Source organism: Epinephelus moara, chromosome 16, assembly GCF_006386435.1.
Source record: "Epinephelus moara isolate mb chromosome 16, YSFRI_EMoa_1.0, whole genome shotgun sequence".
Lineage (NCBI taxonomy): Eukaryota > Metazoa > Chordata > Actinopteri > Perciformes > Serranidae > Epinephelus > Epinephelus moara.
Genome location: NC_065521.1, coordinates 6,863,880 through 6,878,121, shown reverse-complemented (window position 1 = coordinate 6,878,121; position 14,242 = coordinate 6,863,880). Strand labels below are relative to the sequence as shown.

Genomic DNA, 14,242 nt, shown 5'->3' with positions numbered 1-14,242 from the left:
ACAGGAGGTTGGATCTTTGTCCCTTTTGAGAAGGAGAGCAATAGTGGCTTGTGTCAAAGTTGGTGGTAATGAACCACTTTCTAAGGATTCACTGAATATGAATAAAAGTAGCGGTGCCAATTTACCAATAAATGTTTTGAAAAATTCAATCGGAAACCCGTCAGGGCCTGGGGCTGTGTTAGATTGCATAGCTTTAATTGCATTTGATACTTCTTCAAGGGAGAGAGGGGAGTCCAGATGCCTGGCAGTATTAGTATCAATGACAGGATTCAAAAGGTTCTGAAGAAATTCGTTCATTTTAGTGTTGTCTGTAAGAAATTCAGATTAGGGATGCACCGAAATGAAAATTTGTGGCCGAAGCCGAATAATATTAAACGCTTGGCCGAATACCGAGTACCGAATACCAAATATCGTTGTTTAGTTTTTCATTAGTTTCTGCAGATGAACCCCCTCCAGATTAGTGTTGTCACGGTACCAAAATTGGGACCACAGTACGATACCAGTGAAAGTATCACGGTTCTGAGTAGTATCACGATACCACAGCAAAAATTAGGCAGATGTGCCTTTTGTCATTTATAAAAAGATAAATCNTCATACTTCAAAAACAGCAACAATAAGTGATTAACATAGGGGGGATCAAAATAAAATAAATAAATACAATAAGAATCAACCAGCCACCCTCCTCCCCTGACAAGTAAAGAACAGTCCCTTCATAAGTAAAGAACAGTCCCTAAAGTGCGGTGAAGTTTGTGGGCCGGCTCGTTTCTCCTCTGACACGTCACATACCTGTGTTCGGCTGGCTCGGCTGTTAAGGTACTTCTGGGCAGTCCACACGCCAAGAAGAGGATATTATGGGAGCCGACTTATCCTTCACCGGTAAGCCGATGGCCGCCGTATTTGACAGGAATACATTACTGTCTGTGTCTGTGACCCCCGTTCAACCCACAATCGGTGGGATTCGCCTTTCGTTTCTGCTGGTGGTTGAAATCCGTAGGCTGCTCGCACAGCATGCTGAATGATTTAAGCCTATTTTGCTCACTCAAAACTATTTTTCGTCGCAAATGCGAGTGTGGTGACGGGCGGATCGCCACACTGCCGACATTTTACTCGGCCTGTCAGAGCATGCTATTTGATTGCGTTATCAAAACACGCCGCTATTATTCGGCCTTGCTTTTAACTTATTCCACCGAATACCGAATGTGTGTTTTTTTGCAATATTCGGCCGAATATATTCGGTTACCGAATACTCGGTGCATCCCTAATTCAGATTTATATAATGAAGAGTAAAATGATTTAAAAGTAGCATTAATTTCCAAAGGATCTGTAGTAATAGTGTCATATGCATTTTTAATACTAGGTATCAAATGTGAAGTGGCCTGTTGTTGTAACTGATGTGCCAGTAAACGACTTGCCTTGTTGCCATGTTCATAATATGAGCCACGACTGCGTAGTAACAAGCGCTCTGCCTCTTTAGTTGAAATGAGATTGAATTCTGCTTGCAAATCAAAACGCTGCTTAAGTAGTTCCGGAGAAGGGTTCAGTGCATATCTTTGATCAAGGTTACTAATCGCAGAAGTAAGTTCACTGAGCCTAGCATTAATCTTTTTATTAGAAAGAGCAGAGTAAGAAATAATTTGACCTCTCAGGTAACATTTAAGTGTCTCCCATAGCAATGAATATGAAGAGGAGTCATTTTGATTGAAAGACAAGAACTCATCAATAGAATTTGAAATCAGTTCGCAAAATTCTTTGTCTGCCAAAAGAAGAGAGTTAAATCTCCAAAGTGGTGGGCTACGTTTATAGGTAGAAAGTTGAATATCTAATAATAACGGTGAATGGTCAGATATTACAATACCTAAATAGTCAGAAGAATTTACACATGAATTAAGAGTACTGTCAATAAAGAAGTAATCAATCCTAGAATATGAATGGTGCACCTGGGAGAAAAAAGAAAAATTTTTAATAGAGGGGTTACGAGATCTCCACGGATCAATAAGAGCATTCTGTTTCATAAAATCAGAGAATGCTTTAGACATAGCAGATTGAGTCAGATTACGAGGATTAGACCGATCCAAGATTGGGTCAAAAACAAAATTTAGATCCCCTCCGAGGATCAGCAGGTGAGTATTCAAGAAGGGGATGTTACTCAGCAATCTGTTAGCGAATTCAACATCATCGAAGTTCGGGGCATATACATTTACCAACAAAACCTTTTTTTTGCATTAGGGTACCAGCAACTATGAGGTATCTACCATTCCTATCAGCGATAACATCAGTGGATGAGAACTGAACTTTTTTGTTAATTAAAATGGCAACCCCTCTAGCTTTTGAATTAAAGTTTGAGTGGAAGACTTGACTTACCCAAGGGCAATGTAACCTATGGTGATCTTTAATGTGAAGGTGAGTCTCCTGTAAAAATACTATATCAGAGTTTAAACGTTTCAAGTGTGTAAAAACCTTAGATCTCTTAACAGGATTACCCATACCTCTGATATTCCAACTAATAAATCTGAGAGGTGTGCCTGACCCAGCACTGCTGGGATCTATATTGCCATTAACCATTTAAATTAAAAAAAAAAATAAATAAAAAATGCAAATGGTCACAGAGAGCCAAGGTGGGACACTCTCCCCCCAACATACCCCTAAACACAAATACACCCAAAGTCCCCATATAACCACAGAACAAAGGAGACAGCAGTGTTTCCCACAATAACCAAAAGTTGTCCACAATAATGTTTGAACAACACGGAGACTACGCAGAACAAACAAAAGTAAGAGAGAAAAAAAACTCCCGACTTCACACTATTTAACAGTATGCGCGCAATGATATACACGTTATATTGAAAAAACTCACATTACAAATTATTGTTTCATCAAAAGGTGAACATACCAAAAAAACAACAAAGATGACCGCCTTAATAACACAAATCAAATTTCCACATAGGTCAGATGGATACAGTAAAGCACATGAAAATACCAATTAACAAATAACAGTAGGCCCTAAGTACTGTACAAATAGATGCAGAGAGCATAAAATGAGGTAGTGTTGATCTGATCTGAAGTACAAAAATACAAAATATGGTATAGCCTTTTTATATAACAGTATCCAGTAAGATTGTGGGAAAAAATTGCCTGCTATAAACAAACAATAGTGACACTAACCTAGTTAGTGCAACAAACCAGAAAACCACCTAATACTGCACAGGTAGAGAATTAAGGCTAGTGAGTCCACAAACTCTAAGCAATAACAGAACACAGATCTGAAAAGCTATTGGATCTCACCCAGAAATCAAGGTTTTGACATAGTCGCTGGCTTCCTCCGCTGAAACAAAGTCCTTCTCAACACCGTTGTATGTGATGCGAAGTCGCGCTGGATGAATCAGACCATACTGAGCACCGTCAATGCCACGAAGTTGGCGCCTGACCTCGTTGAATGCAGCTCGAGCCCGAGCTATCTTGGCAGTGTGGTCAGGGAAGACTGAGATGGTCAGGCCTCTGACTTTAATCTGTCGGAGCTCTCTAGCGCGGCGCAAGATGTCAACACAGTCACTGTGATAATGAAATCTGCACACAATGGCTCGTGGATGATCACCGGGCTTGGGTTTGGGTTGGAGGGTCCGGTGAGACCGGTCCAAAAGCGGTTCCTTTACCAGATCGAACGTTTCCTTCAGTAAGGCGGCTACAGCAGCAGTGGTACAGGTGTCAGGACCCTCCGGTACTCCCACTATCCTAATGTTGTTACGCCGCGATCTGGACTCCAAGTCTTCACATTTATTTTCCAGCTTGGCTAAGTTAGCTGTGAGGCACTTGATAGTAGTTTTCATCACGGCGATGTCATCGGAGCACTTGGTGAGTGCGTGCTCCATCTCTCCGACCGTACCTTTTAGCATGGACATGGTAGCATCGGTAGCAGCTTTATCATTAGCCAGCTGTGTCTTCACCGCTTGCAGGTAGAGCTTGATAGTAGACAGAGCATCCCCGAGAGTATCCTGGAGTTCCTTTTTAAAAATATCAACAATATCTTTCCTCAGCGAGGCCAGCAACTCGAGCTTGAGGGCAGCGGTTTCAGGAATCACTTGGTGAACAAATCACTCGGAGAACGAATCACTCGGAGAACGACGTAACCCCGATCCCTGAGTGATTCAAATCATTTCTTCTCAGTGACACACTTTCATAGGGACCGTTTTCTCCAAGCTAACGGCTAATGTAGCCAGGAGTCAAGCCACTGAACACAATCACACACCTCCCCATTGTTTTAACAGACTTAATTTGCAGATAAACAAACTTAAAATGTTAGGCTGGCCAGTAATAAGACTCAGCACTCCCGGAAGCTGTGAACTGAACTGAATCATGAATCGTTCAGTCATGTATCAGTTCAGTGAGTCAGACTACGCAGTTCACAGTCAGGGCTCCTCCCACCACGATTCGGAGAACGAATCTTTTGAATGAATCTTTTTAATGAACTGATTCTAGTGATTCAGTAACATCTAAAGAACTGCTTTGCCCATCACTAATTTGATCTTGGTAATGCAGGTTGAACATATTAAAAACCTTCATATAGGGTCTGCTGTATTAATAAGAGCTGTTCTAAACATTATCATTACTAATTAAATTATACCCCCCCCACACACACACACACACACACACAATGATGTGGAATTTCCGCCCTTGACACAGAGGACTGTAAAGCACGGAGCTCTCACTTCAAAAACTACGTTTTTTACGTTTCTTTTAGCTTTTTACTTTTCTGTCTAGCTAAGAAACATTACAAAAACAGGTGTAACTCTCAGCAATACTTAACGTTACCTTCTGAAGACACTCAATCACTTTGCTCATGTAGTCCTTCTGACAGTCATATGGAGGAAAGGGGAAATTCACTGTCACTCCGTTCAGAGTTAGTGAAGGCATTATTGTCTCCTAGCTTCGACCAGCAGCAGCAGCATTCGTCACCTAACTAACGTTACCGTTGTGCTAACTGCGCACTTTATAAAAACTCCTCGTAGCTTCGGTAAACTGTCAAACACTTTGAAGTTGTCTAAATGCCGTAAAGCGAGCAGTTACTACTGTTTGCTTTGGTCGCAGTAACTGCACAATGACTAAGACCTGTCCAACTCTCTGAACACGCCCGATCTTGCCGCCACCTTTCCGATTCCAGTCCAGTGCTCATGCGCATTGTAATGACTTCTTCTTCTTCTTCTTCTTCTTCTTCTTCTTCTCGATTTCCGGCAGTTTTGACGCTACTTGGCGTATCACTGCCCTCCACTGGACAGAGTCTATTTAAATCTTCATATACAGCCCTGCTTCACGCAGGAACTGTAAGGCTGCTTTTGTTATCATCTGGCGGTTCTCACCCTGGCCAAAAATAGCTTTAATAGAAAATGTGTCCACACCCAGTTCTGCCAGCTTCTTATAGAAAGACCTCCTCTCTATTCTATACATCTGACATTCCATAAAAACATGTTTAATTGTTTCTGATCGCCCACATTCACATAGTCCATCAGGATGCTGCCCCATAATATGCACATAATGATTTAATCCACAATGCCCAAGCCTCAGTCTGCAGATTTTAACAGATTCACTTCGAGTTCCAGAGCTATAACTAATTTTTCTAACCAAAGGCTGTAAAGAAAAATAATACCTTCCTTTAGTCTCCTTTTCCCACAGTTCCTGCCTTTCCTTTTCCACACCCTCTTTGATTTTCTCTCTCAGTTCCACTCTTCCTGGAGATATATTAAAGTCTACTACTTCTTTCTGCAGGGTTGCCTTTGCTATAGAATCGGTGATTTCATTTCCCTCAACTCCAGCATGTCCAGGAACCCAACAAAACATGACTTCACACCCATTCTTTTCTACTCGAAACAATACATACAATAATTTTTTAACAAGATCCGGCCGAGCTTTCGATATACCTCCTCTTATAGCCATTAGAGCTGCTGCTGAGTCCGAGCAAATCAGAACTGATTTTGGTCTTTCTTCCTCAGTCCACCTCAGAGCCCAGAGAATTGCCAGTAATTCTGCAGTAAAAATAGAACTTCCATCTGAGATACGCTGATCAAACTTGAGTTTTAACTGATCTACCTACACCCCAAATCCTGCTTTCCCACTCTCTGGATCCTTAGAACCATCTGTGTATATTATCAGCTTCTCCTCCCTGACTGAGTTGAGATATTCTTGTATTATGTTCACCTCTTTCTTGTCTTGAAGAAAGCACAGCTTGATGTTTAAGTCCTGCATTACCCACGGTGGTATTGATACCCAGCTTGTTTGTTCCACTATGCCACCCCGTTCCATGCCCAGTTTCCTTGCCCACTTATTTATTCTGGCAATATATGGCTCATGCCTGCCTTCTTCCACCTCTTGTAACAGACACCTAGCTGGGAAGGTTTGAGTACTCCTACTAATTTTTATCCAGTACTGTAATCCTAACTTAATGCGCCTTAACCATAGGGGCATTTCTCCCATTTCAATAACTAGTGCAGGGATTGGGGAGGTTCTAAAGGCTCCACAGCAGAGTCTCAGGGCCTTTGCCTGTATGACGTCCAACCTAGCCAGCACAGTTTTTGAGGCAGCACCGTACACATAGCACCCATAATCAAGAGCCGATGTAATCATGGCCTGGTAAATTAGTCGCAATGTTTCCCCTGACTGCTCCCCACTCACACCCAGCCAGACTTCTTAAGATGTTAATGATTTTTTCACATTTTTCCACTGTTTTACCTATGTGCACAGCCCATGACATGCGCTCCTCAAACCAAACACCCAAAAATTTAAAAACCTTCACCTTTTTCAGTTGTAGACCATATAAGTTCAGCCCTAAATTCGGTAACTTTCTTTTAAAACCAAAAATCATATATTTAGTTTTGGACACTGAAATCCTAAAACCCCATGTATTCCCCCATTCCTCTACAGTCTGTAGTGCCTTTTGAACCTGTTTCAAAATAAATTCCACATTTCGTCCTCTTTTCCAAATGGCCCCATCATCAGCAAACAAGGACAGCCCAAATCCTCTTCCTATATTATCAAAAATGTAATTTATCATCATGTTAAACAACACTGGTGATATTACACTTCCCTGTGGTGTACCGTTCTCTATTTCTACTACCTTAGAGCTGACCCCACCTACCCGGACTTGTATAGTTCTTTTCCTTAAAAAATCTTGGATCCAGTTAAACATTCGTCCCCTAATTCCTAGATCATAAATTTTAATCAGTAATCCCTCCTTCCACAGACTGTCATAAGCTTTCTCGATATCCAGGAATACACCCACCACCACCTCTTTATTATTAAACGCCTTTTTAATATCTTGATCCAACAGTGTAACTGACTCCATTGTGGATCGTCCATTTCTGAACCCATTCTGGACATTAACAAAGAGCCCTCTTGTTTCCAATACATGCACTAGCCTATTGGTAACCATCCTCTCCATTATTTTACAGAGCATTGCTGTAAGTGCTATAGGCCAACATGAGCCAGGGTCAGACGCCTTCTTGCCTGGCTTCAAGATCGGAACCACTACTGCATGTTTCCATTCCTTCGGCAAGCACCCCTCCTCCCACACTGTGTTTAACAAAGCAAGGATTTCCTCCAACACTATGTCATCCAGGTGTTTAAACAGCTCATAAGATAGTCTGTCTTGCCCTGGGGTGGTGTTTGCCCCTGCCATAATAGCGTCCCTCAATTCCTTCATAGAAAATAAAAAATTAATTGGCTCATCATTTTCTATACTCCTCTCCAGCTGGTTGCAGCAAGCACCCCACCCCAGGAGAATTCATGTAAAATGGAGGTTAAACCATGAACATAAACTACAGATCACCTGTAAAGCATCTTAAAAAATTAATCTATCATAATTAAAACAACTAGAGACTGAAAACAAACTGATATATGGGTCTGATCACTTTTTTTATGAATTGACATCATTCCAGACAGGATGTAAGTGTGTCTGTGACTTCCTGTACGGACTCAAGGCTATTCAAGAGAAGGCTGAGACACGGGGTCAAACATGGGGGGATTGCACATGCACAGTGTAACTTGAGCTGCGATGCTGGAGGGTGACAGCAGGGGCGCTAGATAAAAAGCGCAGGATCCGCTCAGGCGATCAAGGAGTGTGCTTGGTGCAGTCTGCTTGGACTTTTGGACGGCGGCTGCCTGAAGTTGTCGGAATTGCATCTCTGTCATTCTCACCCACAACGCAGGCCACCAGTGACAGTCCAGTAATAAGCTGTGAAAATGACATGCATGCACATCCCCTTTATTCCGCGGTCTCACGTCATCTACTGAGTCTTTGAGGAAGTGCAGACCAGATTTTACTGCGCATGTGCAATCCCCCCATGTTTGACCCCGTGTCTCAGCCTTCTCTTGAATAGCCTTGTACGGACTGAAGGCTGCTGGAAACTGTCGGGAAACTGTCCAACTTCACCGCAGCTTTTTGTCACCGTCCCCTGCTGCAGCCGCCTGCTCTCCTCTACTTTCCAGGCGAGGCGCAGTTCATCTGGAACGAGCCTAATAACATCCACCGTTGCATAATTACATAGCCCAATATAAGTGCAGTTGGATTCTCTCAGCACCGCAGTTGTCTTTTCCTAAGTCCTTATGAATTCTCCTTCACATCTTCCCTTGACCTCATGACATTTTCCATTGAGGTCAAAGAAAAGTGGTTAGGAAAAGACGATTGGAGGGACTTTTCGACCGTAGCCATGTATGTAGCGTGTGAAATAGTGTATGGTGAATGTGCTAGGAAGGTTAGTATCGGCACAGTCACTACCTGGAGCTTGCATAAACAGAGTCTAGGTTTTTTGAAGGTGGCAGTGCTGTTTGGGCTTAGAAAGCCATATGTAAGTAAGGTAAAGGAGGTTGTTGGGTCGGTGTGGGGAGCAGTGAGACCTGGCATTAGGGGAGTGTCTCTGGGACGCCAGAGATCACTGTCTAGCCTCCTGGAGGTGTCGTGGGACCAACTGGACGAAACACTGGTGAAAGGAGGTTCCCACCTGATGACCCCAAAGACATGTTAGTTATCACCTCTCACTGGTCTGTATAGTTAAGCCTTGCCATAATAGCTTATCATAGGGCTTAGGAGGTTATTCATTGAGTGCTGATCCTTTCTCTAGAGCACACATTTCTTGTGTTTATTTGAATGAAGTACTTGTAAATGTGACATAGAAAAAGCACGCCTGTGATTGTTTTTAACCCCATCTTCATATGGACTGGAGTAGCTGTTTATCATTTTACTCCTCATGAATTTCCAACAATCACTGGGTTCATGGATGGTAATTATTTGTAGAGCTCAAACCACATTTCTTTTCTGCTACTAACCGCATTGTGTCTGTGGCACTGAGCACTGCAAAATGTCAAAGACTGAAAGTTAGCATCACAAGGGTCGAATCACTGAACATTTACCTTTAATTCACCATTGAGAAACATTCTAACTGCTGTTTCAAGAAGTTGTCATCCACACATTAAAATTACACAATTTAACAACTACATAATTTATTCTGTCATAGTGAAATACAATAATCATGAAATCCAGTAGGTGGGTGTTAGCAGGGCCTACTCCTCTCCAGCAGGGGTGAGAACAATGTTGTTTGTGTCGTAGTAGTTCTCGTCGATGAGAGGAAGTCCCTCCTCCTCTCTCTGCTGGATCAAACGCTCAGCCTCCCTTCTTGCCCACTGACGCATGCTGGAATGAACACACACACAGACACAGAGTGAGAGAGGGGGAGAGGGAGGGAGGGAGAAAGAAAAACTTTTGATACTGAACATTCATAATAACAAACCCCAGCTTGACTGGCGGGTGGGTGGCAACTTGGAACAGAAAACCACCACAAAAGATTGAAGCATAAAAAAGAAGCAACAATCAAAGGATAAAAGGCATCTGCAGGTAATGTGTATTAAAAATGAGTCCTCTGATAAAAAAACGTGGCTTAGCAGAACCGTCACCATGGCATGAGACACATCATCTTCTCCCTGAAAATGAACAGATGAGGAACTGAGAACTCACCCATGGTCTGGCAAATAGTGGATAAATGTTCCTCCGATAACTAGAGCCACTGAGATGCCAAAGAAGAATCCCACCCTCATGTTCCACTCATCCACCACAGGGTCACTCGAGAAGCCATGGTAATCTGGATTCTAAATATCACACAAGAGAAGCATCAGATACAGTCCAGACCTTCACCTGGCTTCACCGACATGTGGTCATTCTTTATGCCACCTTAGATCGAGACAGGACTTCAAGGATTTTTTCAGGCTCAGGCAAAATTAACTATCAACCTGGTTTGAAACAGCGGCATACATTTTCACTATTCAATATCACTTTAGTGATATTCATAAGATCACTTTTACCACTGTTTCCAAAGTGGGACAAGTGATTTCAGGTTAAACATGGCTGCATCCAAAAGCTAGTTAGACAGCATTAGAGTGAGAAATGTATATTCCAAATTTTAAATAACACCTAATACTGTTCAGCCTCAACCAACACAGCTTTCCAAGCACTAATCAGCGAAAATAAAATTGTTAAATTAAATTTAAAATGGCAGAGTATCTCTTAACTGTCAGAGATACAAGTCAGAGACAGATGCTGCCCAAATACAGACTCAGTGACCACAGTCTAGCTAGTGGCGTAAGGTAGTTAAGTTGGGCTCCAGTGCACGCTATTATGACTGGCCCTTGGGCATCATAGTTACTATTTATCACACACACACAGACACAGACACAGACACACAGACACAGAGAGAGAGAGAGACAGAGAGAGAGAGAGACAGAGAAACTTTTGATACTAAACATTCATAATAACAAACCCTAGCTTGACTGGCGGGTGGGTGGCAACTCGGAACTGAAAACCACCACAAAAGATTGAAAGCATAAAAAAAGACGCAACAATCAAGGGAAAAAGGCAACAGTGTGCCTCTCTGCCACTTTTATGTTATATCCACATACAGATGTTCCAAGCTCGTCACTCTTCAAAGATTTTGAACCTAAACTAGCTAATGTAAATCGTTTTGTCTTGTTACTTGATTAAACAGAGACCTGATATTGGACAACATCAACATACATATTACCCAGCAATCATCATTACATTTCTGTATATGACACAACTACAGGAAAAGGAAAATAAGAAATGTTTAGTTTAACTAAACAGTTTTTTATAGTTAAATAATTTTTTTCACGGTTAATGTAGAATAAGCATATGATTTTGTAATAGACTAATACTAGTTTTCAAAAACAGAAAACCACGATGGACATGGGTTAAGGCCCTGACACACCAAGTCGACGGTTGGCCGTCGGTGAGCGTCTGTCGCCCTAGTTTTTGCGGTGTGCCGTAGGGGCTTTTTGGCCAATTGAGCATGTTGAATCGGCGGCGGAGCTTGTCGGTGACAGAGATCACTCTGACTGGCTGTTCAGGTTTTATTTCCTCGCCCCTGTAGCAAGTGAATCCGCCTGTGGTGAAACCAGGGCTAACCGGTGCTTCCTCCTCAGGCTCCACTTCACTCAGCTGCCCGACAGATCTGCTGCTTCTTCCCACTTTAACCTGAATAACAAACCGGGAGCGGCTAGCGGAGCGTTAGCCACAGCATGACTGGAGGGAAGCACAGCCAGTTAGCCTCTGCTAGTCTCTGAGCTAGCCACCTTTCCAGGTGGCAATTGGGCCCTCCACCCCACGGGCCATGGTGCAACTGCATTGCCTGCGCTGTCTATATTTACACCCCTGGTGTCGCCACAGAGAAAGGACGACACACAAGTCATGGCTACCAACAGAGGAAAGAATATGTAGTCGCTGCACAACAGGAGAGGTAGAGACAGAAATGCACTTCCTCTTAATTTGTGACAGATTTCATAACATCAGAGTAGGATACTTAAAGAAATTTGATTTGTTAATCAAGAACTTCACAGAGCTAGATGACAGTGAAAAGCAACAGATTCCACTGGGAGAGGGACATGCAGCACACTTTGCTGCACAATATGTGACTGCATGCCCAAAACTGACACACATCACTGAAATACAGCGTTGGGGTAATATATTATATTTTAGCAGTAACATAAGTAATACAACGCGTTACCAACAGGATTTCTGGTAATATGATCACATATACAATGTCACGTAACGCCTAACCACCTGAAATAAACTGTTAATTGTTTTTTTTTAATTTTTTTTATTCATCCACACCACTCTAGAGGTGAGTTCGTGTACAAAAATCTCTAAATGTTTAGAGTGGGCAATTTTTTTCTTGTAAACGTGTACACGGGTTTCACCGCTGGGTGGTACTATTGCATTATACCAGTAAAGCCCCAGTTATCAGAATACCAACCGAACAGGCCATTTCACCAACGTGCCGTTTTAATAGAACGGAGCACGTAGGCTACTGATCTGTTGCCAAACCCGGTCTCACACCACTTCTTGTAATATTCACAGTTTTTACCTGCCAGCCCTTAAACGGTTTCTGTGTCCTGGGAGATACAGACATTTGGCAGGCGGTGTTACGTAGTAGATGTCGTGGGAAGTAAAGCGGCGTATAGAGTGTAGGGATGGAATGCACCATGAAATTAGTACGGTTCATGCTACGGGTGGTTGCAGTCTGTTTACAGTGATTAGACAGGCTCCAGTTACAGCATAGTCTCTGTGAGAAGGCCCTGCATTATGTTATGTTATGTTTGCTGTAGAGGAGAAATAAATGTGCTTCTGCACGGGCGTCAGTTCTGCATCCTCATTCTTCAAGCAGAGTTGGTCCGGACTCCTAGAGCTAGTTACCAGCAACGAGCCAAGTTGTAAAGACAATCTACAGAAAACCAGTGTCTCCCAACTACGGTTCGGAGCGCCAGACTGGAGAACGTAACACAGTCTATCACAGTTAGTCAACAATTAGTATCACCCCCCTCCCCCCTAAAAAAAAAACAAAAAACATTTTGTGTACTAATTTTTCATAACCGTTTATGATCTCAAACACGTGTACATGTGTAATATATGCTTCTTCCCACAGATGTGTGAAGCTTTAATCCCGTTAATCTCGTCAGTAGTAAACGAGCCGCGGCTCTAAATTATGAACAACCGTAGTATTGAGAAGCTCTGCCATTACCTGCTCTTTCATCTGTAACTGTTAGCTTGCTTTTTTACATTTGGGTGTAATTTATTATCGTGCTTCAGCGTTTGCTCCTGCTGTTTGTGCGGCCTGGCTGCTGCGCCACTTTTACGCACATACACACAGACACACAAATACGGAGTAGAGATGCCGCGGTGGAGACAGAGAGGTGAAGATAACGTGAGTTGATGACAACTACACTGTTACTGTGAGTGCAATAAAACCTGCTGAGGAAAAAGCCAATACTTTATCAACACACCTGATCAGCAACATGTAAACATGTAGGAAAGTGATATTTCAATCTGCTCTGTCAGCAGTATCTCATCCACCACCGCCAATACTATGTTATAAACAAGCACAGAGTGCTTTCCAGCTGACAGCAAATTGTTACTAAATAGCTTACCAACAACAACTGTTTAGCTTATCTTAAAACTTACCTATGGTCATGTGCAGGCCTGGAATTTCGTCATTTTAGGGGCAAGGCCACTTGGCCTTTCGTGTTGTCAATTTTTTAAGGGCACAAAGGCCAAAAGCCAGGGCAGCAAGGCCATAAGATAAAACAATGATTTTAAGTCCACATTCATAATGAATTTAATTTTAGGACTAAGGATGTATAACTATCTGTGAAATGAAGAAATAAAACAAGCTCAAGTAATAATAATGAGTGTAATAAGTAATAATGTGATTTATTTAATAGCACTAATAAAACCAATGTGTTTTAAATATAGAACAACCAGATTCATGTATTTATAAGCAAACAATCTTAAATATTAGGCCTAAATATTTTTTGAGTGTACATGATAAACTGATTCACTGAACACGACTGGCTTACAATTATTTTTGAAGTGTTGTTAGATAGCTAACAAACAAACAAACTACAGCAGGGCTATTCAATTAGGCTACTATTTCAACTGGGCCACATTTCAAAACCAGATCATGTCGACGGGTCACATTTTTAGCAGCGAGCAACCGATCCACTTTTTTTTTTGCATACATATATTTTATATATACAGGCATGGCCCTCCTCAACATGATGCAGAAACAGACTAAAAGAGAGCTGTCAATGCAAAGAAGCATAATAAGTGACATTAACAGTATCTAACAACACACACTATCTCTCTACCAGCATCTCCCTCTCTCCTCTCCTCTCCTCTCCTCCACACACACACACA

At 42.1% G+C, this 14,242-nt stretch overlaps 2 protein-coding genes across 6 annotated transcripts in view; both read right to left on the bottom strand.

Annotated features, from left to right (window-relative positions):
• Nucleotides 1–6,159, bottom strand: part of rtel1 (regulator of telomere elongation helicase 1) — a 63,767-nt gene extending 57,608 nt beyond the window's left edge. For 4 of the 5 annotated variants that reach the window (XM_050064603.1, XM_050064602.1, XM_050064604.1 and 1 more), the window contains exon 1: nt 4,807–6,153. In XM_050064603.1, the coding sequence (XP_049920560.1) occupies nt 4,807–4,908 (102 nt within the window). In that variant the 5' untranslated portion in view covers nt 4,909–6,153. Of the gene's footprint in view, nt 1–4,806 lie in introns of all 5 variants that reach the window. The other variant, XM_050064605.1, reaches the window with a different exon arrangement.
• A 3,219-nt stretch (nt 6,160–9,378) lies between these two features.
• Nucleotides 9,379–14,242, bottom strand: part of ndufb11 (NADH:ubiquinone oxidoreductase subunit B11) — a 12,627-nt gene continuing 7,763 nt past the window's right edge. The window contains exons 2-3 of the mRNA XM_050064743.1: nt 9,995–10,125; nt 9,379–9,673 (exon numbers count right to left, since the gene is read on the bottom strand). Of these exons, the coding sequence (XP_049920700.1) occupies nt 9,544–9,673; nt 9,995–10,125 (261 nt within the window). The 3' untranslated portion in view covers nt 9,379–9,543. The remainder of the gene's footprint in view (nt 9,674–9,994; nt 10,126–14,242) is intronic.